The 15529-nt window shown below is 43.0% G+C and overlaps 1 protein-coding gene across 3 annotated transcripts in view; it reads left to right on the forward strand.

Annotated features, from left to right (window-relative positions):
- The window catches only part of SHLD1 (shieldin complex subunit 1), a 78857-nt gene extending 64296 nt beyond the window's left edge, over nucleotides 1–14561 (forward strand). The window contains exon 2 of one of the 3 annotated variants that reach the window (XM_058181000.1): nucleotides 12634–14561. In XM_058181000.1, coding sequence (XP_058036983.1) covers nucleotides 12634–13142 — 509 coding nt within the window. In that variant the 3' untranslated portion in view covers nucleotides 13143–14561. The remainder of the gene's footprint in view (nucleotides 1–12633) is intronic. The other 2 variants (XM_058180992.1, XM_058181010.1) reach the window with 2 other exon arrangements.
- Nucleotides 14562–15529: the final 968 nt, after the last annotated feature.

Raw genomic sequence — 15529 nt, forward strand, 5'->3', positions numbered from 1 at the left:
ACCATCCTGATCTCTATAAATCCTGATGGCTGATGTGTTCTCTTCTGAATCATAGCATAACTGTAACTATCAGATACGAGGCTGTTGCCCTTCCTTTCCTTTCCTGCTTTTGATTACAGGTGGTCCTCGAATTATGACCACAGTTGGGACCGGAATTTCTGTTGCTAAGCAAGGCAGATGTCAAATTAGTCACGCCTGATTTTATAACCTTTTTACCACATTTTTTAAGGAGATCATTGCATTTGTTACGTAAATCATGTGATTGTTAAGCAAAGCCGGATCCCTTCTCCCCCAATTGACTTTGCTTATAAGAAGCCAGCTGGGAAGATTCCAGGTGGCAGTTGCATGACCCCAAGACGCTTCAACCGCTTCAACCTTCATACTTTGGCCAAGTGCCCAAATTTTGATCACATCACTATGGGAATGCTGTGGCAGTTATAAGCACAAGAATTGGTGGCAAGTCACCTTTTTTTTGCTGCTGTAACTCTGAACAGTCACTGAACGAATGGTGGTAAGTCGAGAAGACTACCTGTATTCCAAATGTACTGTATCTAGATGGCCACTGCATGATTGAATACTGAACTACCGTAGACAGACCCTTAGTCTATTTTTCTCCATTAACCGTTGTCCTCCAAGCGTTTGGTTTACAAACAAACCTAACTAGCATTGAGCCAAAGTGCCTCAAATTAGGAAAGTGATCTAGAGAACACCTGGTTGAGGAAAACTAATTTAGGAAAAGAGTGCTCAGCTATCCAGACATAATATTTTGCCTTTATTTACATGTTTTAACATTTTACTATGTATTTGTGATCCTTGATTGTCCTATTGTCAGCTGTTTTCAAAGAGCTCTCTGAACCCCATTGTTTCCATATGACATGATATTTTAGGAAGGGGGCTGCCCATTTAATTTAGAAATATAATTTTGGAACTCCTTATAATACCTGAATTGTTTAGCCACCTCACTGCTCACTCTTGATTCCAGATAATTTATAAAGGTTGTACTGATCCCTGGATCACCTCACTGCATATTTTTTCCAAGGTAAAATCATTTTTAAAAAAATCATTATGGAACGCGCTTTTAAATAGTGTGTGATACATCTTTTTCTTACTGCACCATGTATCAGAAAAATATGGCTGAAAAATAATTGAGGGTTGTGATGGAGAAGAGAGAGAGATTCAATTTTGTCTTTTCTTTCAGCTTTTATATGTTGATTTATGACTATTAGTCATCTTGGCTATATGATATTTGCTATAATGTCAGAAGCTTTATGCTTCTGAATATCTGTTGCTGGGAAACACGAACAGCAGAAGTTATCCAATTGTGTCATGCTGTAGCCTTTTCAGAGGCGAAGGTGCTCGACCAATGAGGTCTCTGCTATGATTAATCTCATTCTTCTTTTATGTTCTTCTTACGTACTTCTTCATCTTGAAGTTTACAGAGTTGTGCCCATAAACCTAGCCTCCACCTCCAAAGATATAGGCTCTATTTTATTATGGTCCAGCCTTCCTAAAGAGTGGCAGAGTGCACATGCAGGAGATGAAAGCCTGCAATTAATAGGAGAAAGTTCAAAGCATGAGGAGCTTCATGCTATGATGTCCTTTTAATAGCCACATTGTAGGGTGACTCAGCTCCCAGGCTGTTTATTTAATAGCTGTGTTTAGGCCACAGGGCTTCCTTTGAACAGGCTTTCAGGTTTATATGAAATGCTGGCCTACTTGTCATGTTCCAATAAATTATACAAGATTTAGCTTGAAAAACCGCTGCAGGATGGCTCTGCAAAAGGCAGCCACAATTCTCACGAGCTTTACCCAGCTTTACCTGCCACTCACACAGAACCTTCTCCTCTCCTCTCCCCCACTGTCTAGAAAACCGAAAAGATTGGAAAACACTGTTTTAGGATATAATTTTTATAGGGATTTTGAAGAAAAATCCATTTTATCTACCTCAAATTGAGATTTGCTTTCTCTTCCCAATTATGAATGGTGTCTTCACAAAAACCCTCAGTTCGTTAGAAAGAACAAGTGGTTACTTCATTTTGCTTTGAATTAAAAGTACAATATAATTACTATCGCTTATAACTCTCCTCTATACACTTGAAATGGAAAGCTTGGAGGATTTGGAACATCACTTTTATTAATGGAGCCACAGGATGTGCTAAGGGCTTGTCTTGACGTGGGAGAACCAAAGTACCACAGTGGGAAAGATGAAGGTGACAATGGAAGAGCTGGCGTTTTCGTTTTCTTAGGACTGAGAGCAGTGTTTCTTGCATTTTAAAGCTAATTGCAGCTGGTTTCAGGCCATACACTAGTTTTTTTAGTGTGTTTCCTAGTTCAAAAACTCACACTATTTCCAATTTTCAGGCATCCATCATTAGAAGAGGCCCTGGAGGTTGCAAAATGAGGATTGGTGGACATTTATGGCATGAAAACTTCTTCTAATATAGCTAAAAAGCTGACTTGAGGGGTGTTAAAGAGCATATAACTATTTAGCAACGTCTGATACTTGCAATTACTTATCAGACCTGGGAGATGGATTGTAAATACCTGAAAAGCAATCTTTACAGTTTGGAAAAATACTCAATAGTCATATCCTAGGGTCAGGGTCAATAATAAATAGTATTTCCCCCCTCCCCCATTGCTTCTTTAAATTGCTCTTGCTGATATGTTTAAGATGAGACTGGAGTCAGTTCCCTACTTCTACTTTTTATTTGTTGCAGACTTGTATGTAAAATCAGAATAAGCAACAAAACTGTGTGCACTTGTCTGTGGTAATAGGAATGCCTACATTTTTATTTATTTTTGTTAAAAGAAAATGTGATGTGGCTCTGACTGAAAATACTACCTCAAGAAATAAGGAAAAGATCAAGCAGAGGAGAAAATTGGAGAACCTTTTCAAAATCAGTCTGATCTGGTTTTGAAATCTGACAGGTGAGGAAAGGTACAGTATCACACGGACTTTCTATGATATTCAGAATTTGATAGACAACTTAATGCAAACTGCTGTTTCAGGACTTTTTATCCTTTTATTCAAACAACCAGGCCTAAAATCAAGCACACAACTTATTTTTGCTCTTCTCAGTAATCTTTCAAGATTTGCATAGGAACCAACATGCTTTAAGCAGTATAAATACTGCCAGATCCAGTTCAGGCTTATCAACCCCCATTGTTCTTTATTAAAATCACGAAATTTTCAACAGCCAGAACTGTCTAGGTCCATCTTATGTCGGGTATTTTCTTTCCCTTAGTTCCCCTTCTCTCATTCCTCCAATATGTAGGACTCCCATCATTAACGCCAACCCAGCATTTCCAGCCACTTCATCTGTCTTCAGTGGGAACGCTTCTTGTGAGAAACAATTCTCAGATTTTCCTCAGAAGTAAGTCACTGTATCAGTGAGATAGGCGGCATAGAAATTTAATAAATAAATAAAAACTAACTCACAGCATTTGTTTGGGCATCGGCAGGGACACTGAACAGCAAGGAGCAAACCATAGCTGAATGTAGACTGTCACATACAGCTAGTACTCAACTTACAACAGGTCATTTAGTGACTATTCAAAGTCACAATAGCACTGAAAGAAGCAACTTTTGACAATTTTTCACATGACTGTTGCACCATCCCTATGATTATACGATCAAAATTCAGGTACTCGGCAACTGACTCATATTTATCACAGCTGCAGTGTCCTGGGGTCATGTGATCACCTTTTGCGACCTTCTGACAAGCAAAGTCACTGGGGAAGCCAGTTTCACTTACCAGTAATAACCATGTTACTAACTTAAGAATTGTAGTGATTCAGTTAATAACTGTGGCGAGAAAAGTTGAAAAATGGGGCAAAATTCACTTAACAAATGTTAGCAACAGAAATTTTGAGCCCAATTGTGGTCCTCAGGGCTACTTGTATAGGATCTGTCTTTGTTCCAAATTTTTAAATCTTGCATAAAATTTCACTTCGATTTTGCGCATCGCTTCCAGTCCTGCTCCAGCCAACATTTTGGTACATACACAAGACAATTTGAGAAGAATGGATTTGTCACATCCTTGCCAGTTCTTGTTTTCCAAAATAAGTACTCTTTTCTCTTGAGCTTCCAGCATATTTGTGAATCTGAATTCCTTTGTTTCTTATCAATTATGAATCTGTACCGCCAAAGATTATAAAACACAACAAAAAAGCTGTTAAAAGTTATTTTTGCTTGTTCATCTCTGACCAGCTTAATAGGCTTGTCTAAACTTTTAACTATGTGTACACTATGTGCTGTGGTACATTTTTCAGTATATATCAGACTAGGGTTTCTCAACTTTGGCACTGTAAGATAGGTAGACTTCATGGTACTTGAAGTCCACCCATCTTAAAATTATTAAATTTGAGAACACCAGTATTCTCCTGTGCACTGCTTGGAGAGTCCAAGCATGGATTTAATTCCGTCTGATTGACCAGAGACTGAGTTGTAATTTGTTTGGCCACGCCTCTTCCTCCCATCCTAGCCTCAGTGTTTTAACTCAGTTGGCCTAGAAAGACATATATCGAGTTGACTCTTACTAAATTGATTGAGTTGGAAAGAAAGAAGAAGATTCAAAGAAACATCTAATAATTCTGTGGTGGAGTTGCTGTGGCGTGGGGGAGACTGCGGTTTGCCCTTTCCTGCCGAGATCGGTGCCGTGATAGCCACCATTACCATGTGGTCGGCAAGATCCCAAAGGTCAAAGGCAATGTGCTGGTGGCTGATCTGAGACCTTCTAAAGACCGAGGCTTTGGTCAGCAGCGAGGGAGACAGCCAGAAAGCGTGCAAGTAAACTGGGTTGCTGGTTTTAGCACTAATATTATATTGCAGGCATTTATGACCATGTTGCCAGTCTCCTGCCATTTGCCTCTGCCACTTCTGCTGTGAGAAGTCTTGCGTGTTAAAAAACCGTGTTGCTGGTTTTAGCACCCTATTGCGTCTGGATTCGCAGTGAGTACCTGGATTAAGGTGTTGGTCACCTTATTGCTAAAGAATTATTTCAGCAATTGTGGTTCATTTCTACCGGGGCTTGCATTGTCAGAGGGCAGATAACATCAGCAGTGGCAGCTTAAAATGGCAAACCACAAGGAATCAATTGCAGCAATTCTGCTAACTCTTCTCACAGCCATCAGGAAGCTGGGGCTTTGTAGCCCAATAGGGCTAGATCAAGGTCTAAAGGGCCTTCTACCAGATGTAAGGCCAAGCACCCAAGATCAACCTCTTCAGCTTCTGAGAAGGATGCAAAGAGGAGACAAAGGGCCTTAGAAAAGGAATTTGCAAAGGCCCAAAAAATGGCTGAGGCTCCAAAAGATCCAGGAATTCCTGGGAGTTCCAGGGAAGTGGGCATTCCCTTGGGTGGGGACTTGGCCCCTCAAGCCTTACAGGAGGAACAGCTAAACTGGTCTCCTAATGTGATCACCAGCCTGCAGGATTTTCAAACACTTCCCTACAAGGTAGAGGTTGATGCAGCCTGGCCACTACAGGAATGCGACCTGTGTCTGGCCATAGAGCTTCTGCTCCATCTGCCATGTTTACTCTGACTGCAACAGGGCTCTGCCCTGAGGAAAATATGGAGCATGGTTTGTCAGCAGAATTGCGTAACATCATAGCACAAACCAGAGGATTGATACAGCCCTCCACCAAAGAGGATTAATGGGATCTTCCCGGCCGGGGACCTTGCTGTCTCATTTTCACCCCGAGGCTGGATATCTTAGGGAACAAGCCTCTTCACATCCTTTGGTTCATAGCAAGGCTTCGCTGGTGGGAGATGAAGAAATGGGGGAGTATGATTTATCAGAAGATGACGATATCTCCCCAGACCAGCCCACATCTGCAGGGCTTTCCCCCCCAATCTGTTTAAGACCTTGTTGTTTAAAGCCAAAACAATGGCCAATTTGGGGATGTCCGGGGAGCTAACTTTTTACTTCCTCAGAGCCTCTTTACAGAATAGGTGATGACACAGGAGGTGATTCCTTCACCAAAATTTTTTGTTGATGTTATACAACGTCAGTGGGATCAACCGGCATCCATCCTGGCTCCCAGTGACATGCATAAGAGAATCTATACCACAGAGCAAGAGCTAGAGGAACTTCTAAAAGTTCCCATTGTAGATGTTTCATTGGCAGCTTCAGCATCTATCCTACCCTCGGGTAATGCAGAAGGGTTAAAGACAGAAGACAGGAAAGCAGAGCTCTCAGCTCGTAAAACACACCAGGCAGCCGCTTGGGCAATTTGATCGGCCACTGACACTTCCTTTTTCTCTCATACATCCCTAATTTGGTTGCATCAGATGCAGCCCAGGGCATCCCTGGAGAATATGAGACTGCATCAAGACATTAGTTAATTGATAGCAGCAGCAGAGTATTCTGCAGATGCAACCCTCAATGCCTCACAAGCTTTGGCATCCAACGTAACATCCCGACGCCTGCTATGGCTTCGCCAGTGGCAAGCCGACACAAAGTCCAAATGTAGATTAGCATTTGCTCCATTCAAAGGAGGTCAATTTTTTGGGGATATATTAGACCCCATACTAGTTGAGGGGAAAGATAAGAGAAAAGCACTTCCCCATGTGTACAGAAGAATGGAGAGGAGGACTAGCCCCTTTTATAGGAGACAGTCTATCGTGGCCCTGAAATGGGATTGTCAGCTCCCAATTACCGGAGATCATTTTTCCAAGGCCCGGATCGGTCCCAGGACAGATCATCATTCAGAGGCAGGGCTAGACAACCACAATCCAGGAGGCCCTTTCATGGTACTGGTAACCAGCCCTACCGCCGCACCAAGTGACTCACGCACAGATACCCATTGGCGGCAGGTTAAAGATGTTTGCCAGCCAGTGGGAGGATACCACTACCGATGCTTGGGCATTACAAACATTGAGGCTCGGGCTCACTCTCAAATTTTGTTCCATCCTGCCAACAAGGTTTGGATATCAAGGCAATTGAGCCAGTTCCAGTAGGACACCTAGGTTTCAGTTTTTATTCTATCCTTTTTCTGTTGGATGGGGTGTCAAAGAGCCATTTTGATTTGAAATAATTCAATGTTTGTATAAAGTACAAGAAGTTCAAAATGCAATCCCTGTCCACCATTTTGGCTGGAATCAGACAGGGGGATCTTTTAATACCTATAGATCTTAAGGAGGCATACCTCCATGTCGCTATCAGACCATCTCACAGAAGTTTCCTGAGATTCACCTACTCAGGCCAAAGGCAATATCCTTTGGCCTTTCATCGGCCCCTCAAACCTTTACCAAACTTCTGGATGTCCTAGCAGCCCTTTTATGGGCAAGGCCCATAAGGTTACAACGTTATTTAGACACCATATTAATCCAGTCATCGTCACGGCTTCAGGCACAACAGGATCTCCAGGTCACAGTCCAAACTCTCCAGGATCACGGGTTCTCTGTGAACTGGGAGAAAAGCCATTTGTTGCCCTTCACCACCATCATGCACTTAGGAGCGGTATCAATACACTGACATCTCAGGTTTTCCTATCCCAAGAGCGCCAATCCAGCATACGTGCCCTGGTACCACAGGTCAAATTTTTGAGACTAGTTCCATTGCTTCTTCTTTCCCAGCTGTTGGGAAAGATGATCTCTTGTCTGGCAATAGTCCCCTGGGCCCGGTTTCATACACGGGCCTTACAATGGCTGCTTCTGCCCAGTCAGAAATCAGGAATCAGCAATTCAGCATCCAGAAGTTGAGTGCCTCGGAGGGTGCTCCATTCCTTGGACTGGTGGATGTCGGCAGCAGTGGAGAAGGGCTGTTTGCTCAAGGAGCCCAACAGGCTGGTCCTCATCTCGGATACCAGCCTAGTCGGTTGGGGAGCCCATCTGGAATCCCGAGCGACCCAAGGTCGGTGGTCTCCGGAGGACCTCCTACACAACACCAGCTGGTTAGAACTGTGAGCAGAGCATCTGGCATTATACCATTTCCAAGACATCTTGTCAGGTCAACATGTGCTATTGTTGACCAACAATGTGACAGCCAAAGCACATGTGAACAGACAGGGAGGCACCCTCTCCAGGCCACTGATGCGTGAGGCTTGGAGCTTATGCCTTTGGGCAGAAAGCCAGCTCTTGTCACGGAGTTCGGAACACATTGCAGGCATATCCAACACCCAAGCAGACTAGTTGAGCAGGTCAACGATCAACCAGTTCGAATGGCGTCTCCACCCAGACATATTTCACCAGATAATAGAGAAATTTGGGTAGCCAACCATGGATCTATTTGCTAGTCCGTTGAATACTCAACTCCTGTGATTTTTCTCCAGGTTCCGGATGAAAGGGGCTGAGGGCACTAATGTCCTCAGATGCCTGTGGCCTCCAGGCCTGTATATGCCTTCCCTCCAACCCCTCTCCTACCAAGAGTCATCAGGAAGATCTTGGATGAGGAGGCAGACATGTTACTGGTGGCTCCCTATTGGCCACAGAGGCCATGGTTTGTGGACCTAGTGATGCTGTCCATAGCTCATTCTTGGAGAATACCACCACACTAGATCTCCCTCAGCCAGGGGTCAGTGGAGCACCCAGATCCTCAGTGGCTCCAATTGGCCATTTGGCACTTGAAAGGGAGATCCTGAGGAAGGGACACTTCTGGTAAAGTGATCAAGACCATTCTGGCCTCTCGCCAGGCATCAACAAACAGAATTTATGAGGCAACATGGGCATCCTTTTGACACTGGTATGCCAAGGAAAAGCTAGTCCCCACTTCTGCGACTCTCCCAAAAGTGTTGGACTTCTTACAGGTGGGACTAGATAAGGGCTTATCCACAAATACACTTTGAAGGAAGGTGGCAGCCTTGACCACAATCCTCCCAGGAGAAGGGACGGTTACCCTTTCACAGCACCCCAGGGTCCACAGTTTCTTAAAAGGGGTATCTAATCTTTTACCACCTTTTACCACCTACGGTACATTGTTACCCAACTTGGGACCTGTCATTCGTCTTACAGGCACTAACAGCTCCTCCGTTTGAGCCCTTGGAATATGCCAGCCTCAGACCCTTGACTTTCAAAGTTGCCTTTTTGGTGCAATCACTTCTGCCCGCAGGATCTCAGAGCTGGCAGCACTGTCGGTAAGACATGTCCTATGCATTTTTCATCCAAATAGTCGTTCTCAGACTAGATCCAATATTTATACCAAAAGTCAACACCTGGCTCCACAGGACACAAGAAGTTATCCTACCAGACTTTTGCCCTAAGCCCAGACACCTGTGTGAACGTCGCTGGCATACCTTGGACGTCCGCAGAGCGCTTTGCAAGTACATTCAAAGTACAGCATCGTTCCGATGGTCGGAATCACTGTTTGTTTCCTTTCAACCCAGGTCTATGAGCAAGAGAGTATCACCATTTAGCATTGGGCGCTGGCTGAAAGTGTGTATCTCCTTGGCCTACGAACACCAGGCCAGGCCTGCTGCAGGCCATATTACGGCACATTCAACTTGAAGTGCAGCCACTACGGCAGCTTGGGCTACACAAACCTCAATCCAGGAGATTTTCAAGGCGACTACCTGGGCTTCTCCTTTGCCATTTGTACAGAATTACAAGTTAGATATGTTTGCTGAGGTTGAGGCAGCGTTTGGACAGTGTGTCTTACAGCAGGTTTTGCTGGCCGAGGGGACCCTGGACCAATCAGTTTCCCGCCCCACATCAGTTTAGCTTGGGTATATCCCATGCTTGGACTCTCCAAGCAGCGCACAGGAGAATGAACATTGGACTTACCTGAACGTTCTTTCTATGTGTGCTGCAGGAGAGTCCAACCCCACCCTGGTTCTAACAACAGTCCGGGGTCCAGAAGTGGCCGATTTCATCGGATTTGCTGCCTCCTCTCCAGATCCAGGTCTTCATTAAAAAACTGAAGCTGGGCCAGGAGGAAGAGGTGTGGCCAAACAAATTACAACTCAGTCTCTGGCTAATCAGACGGAGTTAAATCCATGCTTGGACTCTCCTGCAGTGCACATAGAAAGAACGTTCGGGTAAGTCCAATGTTCATTTTGAGACAGGGTTTATTTTGCTGAAGTTATTGTACACATTGTGCACACTTTTCCTATTTTTTTTTTAAAAAATGTTTTAGTTAATAGGTCTTTAGAGCAGGGGTCTCCAATCTTGACAACTTTAAACCTGGCGGACTTCAACTCCCAGAATTCCCCAACCAGCAAAAGCTGGCTGGGGAATTCTGGGAGTTAAAGTCCACCAGGCTTAAAGCTGCCAAGGTTGGAGAGCCCTGCTTTAGAGTGTTGAGTGACTATCCCATCCCATCCCACTTTCTCTCTGAATTACATTGTACTATCTACAGAAGAAAGATGGGGAAGGAGAGATGGGCTAATCTTTCATACTGTGGAACCTTAAAGCTGTCTGTGTCACTGCTCCCTAACAAACATCTGTAAGTCGGTGGGGGGAATCAATAGAAGATATTTACTAGCCGAAATGAAGATGTACGAAATTGAAGATGTACCGATTCAAAACAAAAGTGTCTTCATCAGGCAAGACCAGAAGGAGATGGAAAAGAAGAAAAAATCTTAGAGCCATGTCTGTACCATATTCATTTCTTGGATGGGAGAAGAGAGAGGCTCCAGACATGTAAATCACTTTAAAACTTAGGTTAATTAAGCAGCAGGAAAGTAATTGGCAGAGAAAGCAACAGAGGGCGTATTGGCAGTGAGCCACTTACTGGATTGGGGCTAGGATGGCTGTTCTCTATACTGGCATCCATATTCCCTTTCTGTAAAAAAAATAGCAATGGAGAGAGAGATGCAATTTTGAAAAACACAACAAAGTCATAGGGTAATTGTTAAATAACAGTTTTCCCTTTTAGTGCATAAATGAACACTTCAGTTTTCTATAGGCAGTTCACTTATTTGTGGAGAAAATTAGCCATAGCTAAATGTAACATATAATTTGAATGCAGTTGCTGCATATAAACCGGCATAATTAGTTTAATGGGGTGCTAGTTTACTAATAGTGCAATCAACCTGAACGTGGTCATTATATCTGCAATCAAATAGCTCACCTATGGTTCTTTTCTTTACAAAGTGTATAATTTTATAAAACATAAAAAAGTTCTAACTACCGGCAGTGCTCCTACATTACCCTGTTATTGAGTTTTATTAAGTGAATCATCTGCATTTTGAGAGGGGGGGGAAATGACTATTTCTAAGCCTTTTATTTCCCCAGGGAAGCTCATAACTTTTCAGTACAGCATTCAAGTAATAAAAGGACTCTAGCAAATCCAGAATAAAATTTCATTTTGCAGTGGATGATTTGTTTGATGGCAGAAAACCGTTTAAGCCAGATGTGCATGCATGACCCTCATAGAGAAAGAGTGTCTCTAAATATTGTTGAGAACCTAGAAGGACTGTTGATCCCTGGTGGCATAATAAACATTGGTCATAGTCTAGGATCGCATATGAAATTTGTATTTATTTTTTTATATCTCACCTTTATTATTTTTACTAATAACCCAAGGTGGCGAACATGTCCTTCCTCCTCCTATTTTCCTCGCAACCACAACCCTGTGAGGTGGGTTGGGTTGAGAGAGAGAACAACTGGCCCAAGGTCACCCAACTGGCTTTCATAGCGAAGGTGGGACTTGAACTCACAATCTCCCACCTTCTGTCCTGGTGCCTTAACCACTAGACCAAACTGGCTCACAGTTATAGACTGCATGGGCATTTGGTCTCTCTTGTTGCCCGCAAGACAAATGCAAAATGGTATGTGCTATTTTACCTTTCAGTGCAGTGTGTTTTATCTTTGTCTTATGTGACTTCATAAACACCAGTAATGGAGGGTGAAGTTGGAGATAACACCATTCCTTAGGGAACAAAGTGACCTTCAAGAATTATGTGGTGCCCATTGCCATCTCTGTGTTGTGACCGCAGATTACTAAATCTGCTCATTTAAGCCTTATGGGAGTGGCCAATCGTCTTCAGGCCTTACTCCCGAGTTGTCCTTTTTTTTTCAGATGCTCTTGCCTTCTGGCAGCTCTTCGCATGAGTGCACTAGGAACAGGCTTCTCCTGTTCCTCTGCCTCTCTGCTGTCCGCTTCTGAAAGCTCAGGAGTCCGCACATCGGTCCCAGATGGCCCTCGCCCCATTTCTGCCTTTGATGCAGAGCTCTCGTCCGAGCCTTCCCCTGACTCCAGGACTGACCCATTGTCCTCCCCAACCTCCTCACTGTCTGTCTCTATTGCCAGGTCCGTGGGCTGCTGACAAACCACAACACTCTGTGCATCTCTTTCTTTCAAAGTGGACTGGTTGGGTACCTTTATGTGGATTGTTTTCTGGGTCTGTGAAGCAGCATTTTTGTTCTACCAGTACACATGGGATGTGTAGTTTCCTGTTGATCCAGACCTTCGAATTGGCCAATTTAGGAAATTCTTACTATCAATCTTATGGCACTTGTAAGCTCAGAGGTGTCCAAACTTTACACATGAAGTGTATGAATGCTCTCTTGCCCACTGAACATAGTTGTTCCAATTTGGTCCAAAAGGAATTTTAAACTGGAGTTCTGCTTCAAAAATTATTATTATCTGGCTGGTCAGGGATTAGAATATGGGCTTTGCACAAGCATAACATGCTGGTCATTGGATCACATTCCCTGATCAGCTTTTTCTATTTGATTTTTTTCTTATTTCTAGGTTATTTCCCGACAGAACCCAGCAATCGGTTTCTCCCAGGGCCGGATGCCAAAGGCAACATCACTCAGTGGCCTTACCGCTATGAGAGGAGAGAGCCTGTCAGCTGCGAGAACACAGAACACCTTCAACACAGTGAAATTGCGGTTCCTGAGCAAAGGGGAGAAGGGGAATCCACCCTTAGAAAATCTCTGGACACATTCTACAGGACTTTGTGCCAGAAGAAGCCATCTGGAGGGAGTCCAAGATATGAATCAACTTCACAGTGTTTGTCTCTTAAGACTGTGGATCTTGCAGGCAAAGAGGGAATGAAATTTGTAGTGAAGAATCTCCAAATTGCTCAAATGGTTTTGAACAGAGAGGAGAATAAAATCTTTCCTCAGCCTCCCTGCAACCACTTCTGCCTTTTGACTCCTGTCAGTGCCGATGCTAATTCAGAGAAAGGAAAAGCAATCCCTGGACTCTCGGATGATGTCCTTCAATTTATCTTAAAACAGAATGCACTGAAATGATGCTGAGCCTGAGCATATTTCTAAAATCGTAAGAATCGATAAGATTTCTTTAGCTAGGGAATGAATTGTTAATAACAACTTGAGAGAACCAAGAATATAAAGAAGGCGCATGATTGAATTGAAAAATATCGTAAAGCAATTGCTTTTAATTATTCCTCATGTCAGTGATTGGAGAGTACATTTTCTGTACGCAAAAAAAGCTCGAGACTCAGACTTGATTATGTCCAATATTAACAATTCCCTTTCTTCTAAGAATAGAACTGGATTTGAAAATGTTCTGTTTGAAAACTAATAGGCTTTCGGGTTAAAATATAAACTGAGAAATAATTGCTTCTACTTCTAAATGAATTCATGAGAGGAGATAAGCTTTGCAAAGAATAGCCTTGTCCTAATGGAGAAACCAGCATAGCCTGTTGATACGGTTCCTTATGATCCTAAATGTATTCCTTCAAATGTTGCTTGAGACTAATAGGAGTCGAAATTCACATTTATAAGGTGACAGGTTGCTCTCCTTGCGCTAATAGATTAATCTGCTAACCTCCCCATCTTGGAACGCTTCATCTTTTGTAATTTTATAATAGTGTTTTATATATTTTTAAATTTTTCAATCTTAAATGTTTCTGTTTTTAATGCTTAACTTTATTGATTAAATTGTACACTGCCTAGAGCTCCTCTCCAAGAAAGATGGGCAGTTAAAAAGCTAATTCATATTTTGGAATGTGTACACAGAAAGAGGTTTCTCTTTTCCCCCTGGGAGAATAATTGATTTTGCTATTTTAAAATTTGCTGCTTGAATACTGAATTCTGTGTTTCAGGCATGCATCAGGTAACATGATATAAATGGAACGTATTACACTCCCTTTTCCTTTTCATACCTGCAGACATTGTAAATACACCGATGAACCATACGATGTAAGATCCAGGGAATTGGCCCCTGGAAGGGTGCTTCTATGTATTTTTATGTATAAGATCTTGTTGAATCTGATGCATTTAAGAACCTCTCATTAAAGGAACCCAAAAGCTTAGACCATCACTTTTTCCACTGATAACAGTTCCACTGAATGGCCTACACTAGGCTTTTGGCCCTTCCTTCTCCCACAACTTGGTTGATAAAATTAGCTCTAAATTAAAACCTGTGGCAAGTTTAAAATGCATATAGAAAAATTATTTTTATAGTTATGTTTCATATGATATCCAGAAGAGGAAATATAAAATTGCTTCTTACACAAAACAGCACTGCAAAATTGCTTCTTCTATTCAAATTTGCTTATATTAAGAGTCCATTATATTATGCGGGAGATGATGCAGTTTGTCACATAGGATGGTTTTATCCCTTTGGTCTCAAATAGAGGACCAATGTACGGTTTGTATCTAAAGGGAAAATGGCATTTTCCATTCAGGGATGTACTGCAGAAACTTATTTATTACACTAGTAATAACTGAGCCAATCGTTGGAAATCTTGAGATTTTTCTCAGTGGTTTGTACTCGAAAGTATTGGATAGTATCCAGGCAAAACAACATATGCAACAATACAAGCAAAAGTAAAGTCCACCCATTGGGATTCTTATGAAAAAAACATAATTTCCTTTTTTAAAATTACACAACAAACCAATGCATTACATTTTTATTAGTTATTCAAATATCTTTCTACAGATCTAATAAAAAATAGGGACCTCACGTACGGTTTTATGAAGGTAACATCTGTGATTATACCCTAATCAGGAGGTTCTTGGCCTCTTTTCCTTCAGAGATAAGACTTAATTACAAAATGTGTGAGTTGATTTGCATTCTGCTAAAGTTCTAAGGCAGGGATGTCAAACTCAAGGCCTGCAGGCCGGATCCGGGTGGCAGGGTGCTTAAATCCAGCCTATGGGGCCGGCCTGGAAATATCAAAGGACCGGCCCGCGGTGCCTTGGCTGGACAAAACGGGCCCCATGCACATACACACCATGGCCTGTTCTTGTCCGGCAGAGTACTGCTGGAGCTGGGGAGACCAAAAACAGGCCTTGCAGGGACCTCAGGGGACCTCTGCATGGCCCATGTTTGGCCAGCAGAGTGCTGCTGCAGGCTGGGAAGGGTAAAAACAGGGCACATGGAGGCCTCGGGAGCCTCCCCCCAATTTTGGCCAGTAAAGTGCTGCAGGAGGCCGTTCAAGTAAAAAATGGGGCAGAGGGGGCTGCGTGCAACCCTCCCGCACCCTGTTTTGGCCAGCAGGGTGCTATGGGAGGCATCCATCCCATCTCCCCCCCCCTGCTCCCTGCTTCCCCACCCCCTGCCCCGCCGGCCCACAAAGAACTACAATATTGACCCGGCCCTCGAAGAAATCCAGTTTGACAACCTTGTTCTAAGGTATTCTGTCCCTTAAATTCTTCTACTATCTAATTAA

The sequence above is a fragment of the Ahaetulla prasina genome, chromosome 1 (genome assembly GCF_028640845.1).
Source record: "Ahaetulla prasina isolate Xishuangbanna chromosome 1, ASM2864084v1, whole genome shotgun sequence".
In the NCBI taxonomy this organism is placed as follows: domain Eukaryota; kingdom Metazoa; phylum Chordata; class Lepidosauria; order Squamata; family Colubridae; genus Ahaetulla; species Ahaetulla prasina.